The following is a 3,509-nucleotide window of genomic DNA, read 5'->3' on the forward strand; positions in this document are numbered from 1 at the left end:
TATTCTAGAAACTATGATAAGTTATTGGAGGAGTAAGAAATTATATTTATCTATACACTACAAATATATCTATAAATTATTCTCATTTCTTAAATGACGTGTAAAAATTGTATTACCTTCTTTTTCAGTATTGACTTGATACATTTTTAAAAAAGTAATATATAAAATGATAATTTTATTATATTATACATGTTTATTATTAGTTGAGAAATGAATTGAAATACGAGAACAGCTAAGTGACCACAATTATTTGCCTCAAATATGATCCCAAATATAAAAAAAAGATCATAATTATAACATTTTCTTTTCAAAGCAAAGTCTTTGCTAGTGTTTGAATTGACTTATTTTTAGTATTTTTTTAAATGATCTGAAAAGTGTAAAAAGTCAAAAGCTAAAAGTTGAGCGTTTTCATTTAAAACGAGTCAATCCTATTGAGTTAGTTAATTAACTAATTAGTTGATATGTTCACATCATCATTAGTCAGTTAGTTTGTTATACTGTTAGAGCAAGTCAGGGTTAGTTAGATCTATATAAATAGAATGTACTCAGTTGTAATAGTTAGTTCTATTCATTCAATTCAAGAAAATCAGTTTCTCTGTCATTTTCTCTCATACTCCTTCAATGGAGTTCTGTAGTTCTTCGGCATATTAGTTGAACCTCTTATCCTTGATCACCTCTTTCACATGGTATCAGAGCCTTGTTGCTCTTACTGGATTCGTCGTCTCTGTTTTCCGATAGTGTCAATTTGTCTCTCCGTTGCAGTTGTTTAAAAGTTCATCAGATCTTGCAGCTATGGTGGAAGTTACAGATCCCAATACTAGTTCTACAGGAAGCAATGTTATCGATGTAAGTAATCCTCTTTACATTCATCCATCTGATGGTCCCAGCCTGCCTCTTGTTCAGGTTGTATTTGATGGAATCGGTTATAGATCTTGGAGGAGAAGTGTAATGAGATCCCTCTCTGTAAAGAACAAGTTAGGATTCATTAATGGTGAGTGTAAGAAACCTGCACTCAATTCTCCTCAATATCGACAGTGGGAAAGATGTGATAATATGGTCACATCTTGGATTCTTAAGTCTCTTGGAAAAGAAATTGTTGATAGTGTAGAGTATGTTTCTGATGCTCTCGAATTGTGGAAGGAGTTGGAAGAAAGATATGATCAAACAAATGGGGCTAAGTTGTTTCAGATCCAAAAGGAAATCAATGATTTGAGTCAAGGTGTACTTGACGTGACTGTGTATTATACTAGGATGAAGAAGCTGTGGGAAGAATTGAACAATCTGAGTGCTAAAGATCAATGTAGTTGTGTGTGTATCTGTGGGGGAAAAGAGAACATACATAAGGCAGAGCAGGATAGGAGACTCATTTAATTCCTTATGGGATTGAATGAGGTGTATACTGTAATCAGAGGTAGTATGTTAATGATGAATCCCTTGCCATCTATGGCCCAGGCTTTTGCTTTGTTAGTTCAGGAAGAAAAACAAAGGGAATTCAAGCCAAGTAACCAAATGTTTGCAGAGGCATCAGTGAATTCATCTATGCATGCTAACTCATCAGGATCTTCAAGTGGAAGACAACAGCTGTTCAGGACTAATTTCTCTCCCACCAATAACTACACTGGCAAACCAAGATCGTTCTGCGATCATTGTAAGAAACCAGGTCATACTAAAGAGAGGTGCTACAAACTGCATGGTTATCCTCAGGCTAGTACCACTGGGAATGGACAAGGTAACAATGGATATAACAACCAAGACAGGTACAATAATAATCAAAGGCCACAATACAATAATCAGTTTCACAAATCTGCTAAGGGAAAAGGGATAGCAACAAATGCTTTTGGTATAGATACTGAATCTAACACAGGAAACACAGCTGAATCCTCCAATTCTGGTCCCAATCTTACCAAGGATCAGTATGGACAAATCCTCAATTTGCTGCAACATTTCCAGTTGGGATCTGCAGGAGATGCTGTTGAAGATCAGCTTCTAAGTGGTGCTGCAAATTTTGCAGGTATGATTAGCTTGTAACTCATCTGTTGATTTTGACAAACTTTCATGTGGGTGTTTCAAATCAAAGACTGACTTATGGATACTAGACTCAGGGGCCACACATCACATGACCTACAATAAGACCCATCTTTCTGATATCATTCTCTTACCATATCCTTTGTTAGTTAGCTTGCCCAATGGATACAAGGTGAAGGTAACTGAAGTTGGAAATGTAAACCTTACATCAAAGATTACATTGCATAAAGTCCTTTTCATTCCATCTTTCAAATATAACTTGATTTCCATCAAGTCTTTAACACTTCATCTTAAATGTCTTGTTTCTTTCTCTAATTCCTCTTGTATACGGCAGGGCCCTTCAATGAAGAGGCCTCTGGAAATTGGTAGAGTACAAGATGGACTTTATCTGCTTTGCTCAACATGTCTGAAAAAAGGCTGCTCCAACACTTCTTTGAAAACCTCAAGTCAATGTGCTAGTTTGCATAGTACTGCTAAAGGCCATAAGTGCCCTTTGTCTACTGTTTCTTCTTCTTCATGTCATATTGTTCCATCTGTAATGAATATTACTCATAATGAAAATAATTTTGTTCCAATACCTAGTCTATCTCATTCTTCTAGTTTGTCTCGTGAAGTTAATACCAATACAGACCTCTTGTGGCACCACAGACTTGGACATGTTCCTTTTGTAAAAATGAAGAGTATACCCTCAATTCCTGTGAAGTTCTCCCCTAAGCAACCCGTTACCTGTACCATATGTCCAATGGCAAGGCAAAATAGATTGCCATTTCCTACCAGGAATGATAAAACTACCAAGATTTTTGAGCTGCTCCATGTGTACTTATGGGGACCATATCATGTGGCAACCCATGATAATTTTAGATATTTTATCACCTTAGTTGACGACTTTAGCAGATCCACTTGGACTCACTTGTTAAGCTGCAAGAGTAATGCACTGCACATTATCAAATCATTTGTTAATATGGTTGAGACTCAATTCAAAACCACCATAAAAACCATAAGAACAGATAATGGACTAGAATTTGTAAACCAAGAATCCACCCTCTTCTTTCAATCAAAAGGAATCATTCAGCAAAAGTCATGCCCCTACACACCACAACAAAATGGTGTAGTAGAAAGAAAACACAAATATCTCCTAGAAACTGCTAGGGCACTCCTTTTTCAATCCAAACTACCCATTAAGTATTGGGGAGAGTGTATACTCACATCAACCTTCATCATTAATAGACTTCCCTCTACTGTTCTTCAGAACAAATGCCCATTTTCTTTACTGTATAACCAAGAGCCTCAATATTCTCAAATGAGAAGTTTTGGGTGCCTATGCTATCCTACCATTCCCAAATCCCATAGAACCAAATTTGATCCAAGAGCAACCCCACATGTGTTTGTAGGTTATCCATTTGGGACAAAAGGTTATAGAGTACTAAATCTGGCTTCTAACAAGATTTCTGTGTCTAGGGATGTTACCTTTCATGAGACAATCT

General features: G+C 36.3%; 1 protein-coding gene across 1 annotated transcript; it reads left to right on the forward strand.

Annotated features, from left to right (window-relative positions):
• The first annotated feature begins 792 nt into the window (after nucleotides 1–792).
• Nucleotides 793–1,371, forward strand: LOC107058601 (uncharacterized). Its single transcript, XM_015304490.1, has one exon. The coding sequence runs from the start codon at nucleotides 793–795 to the stop codon at nucleotides 1,369–1,371; it is 579 nt and encodes a 192-aa protein (XP_015159976.1).
• The last annotated feature ends 2,138 nt before the right edge of the window (nucleotides 1,372–3,509 follow it).

This window comes from Solanum tuberosum, unplaced genomic scaffold (genome assembly GCF_000226075.1).
Source record: "Solanum tuberosum cultivar DM 1-3 516 R44 unplaced genomic scaffold, SolTub_3.0 scf00552, whole genome shotgun sequence".
Taxonomy (NCBI): domain Eukaryota; kingdom Viridiplantae; phylum Streptophyta; class Magnoliopsida; order Solanales; family Solanaceae; genus Solanum; species Solanum tuberosum.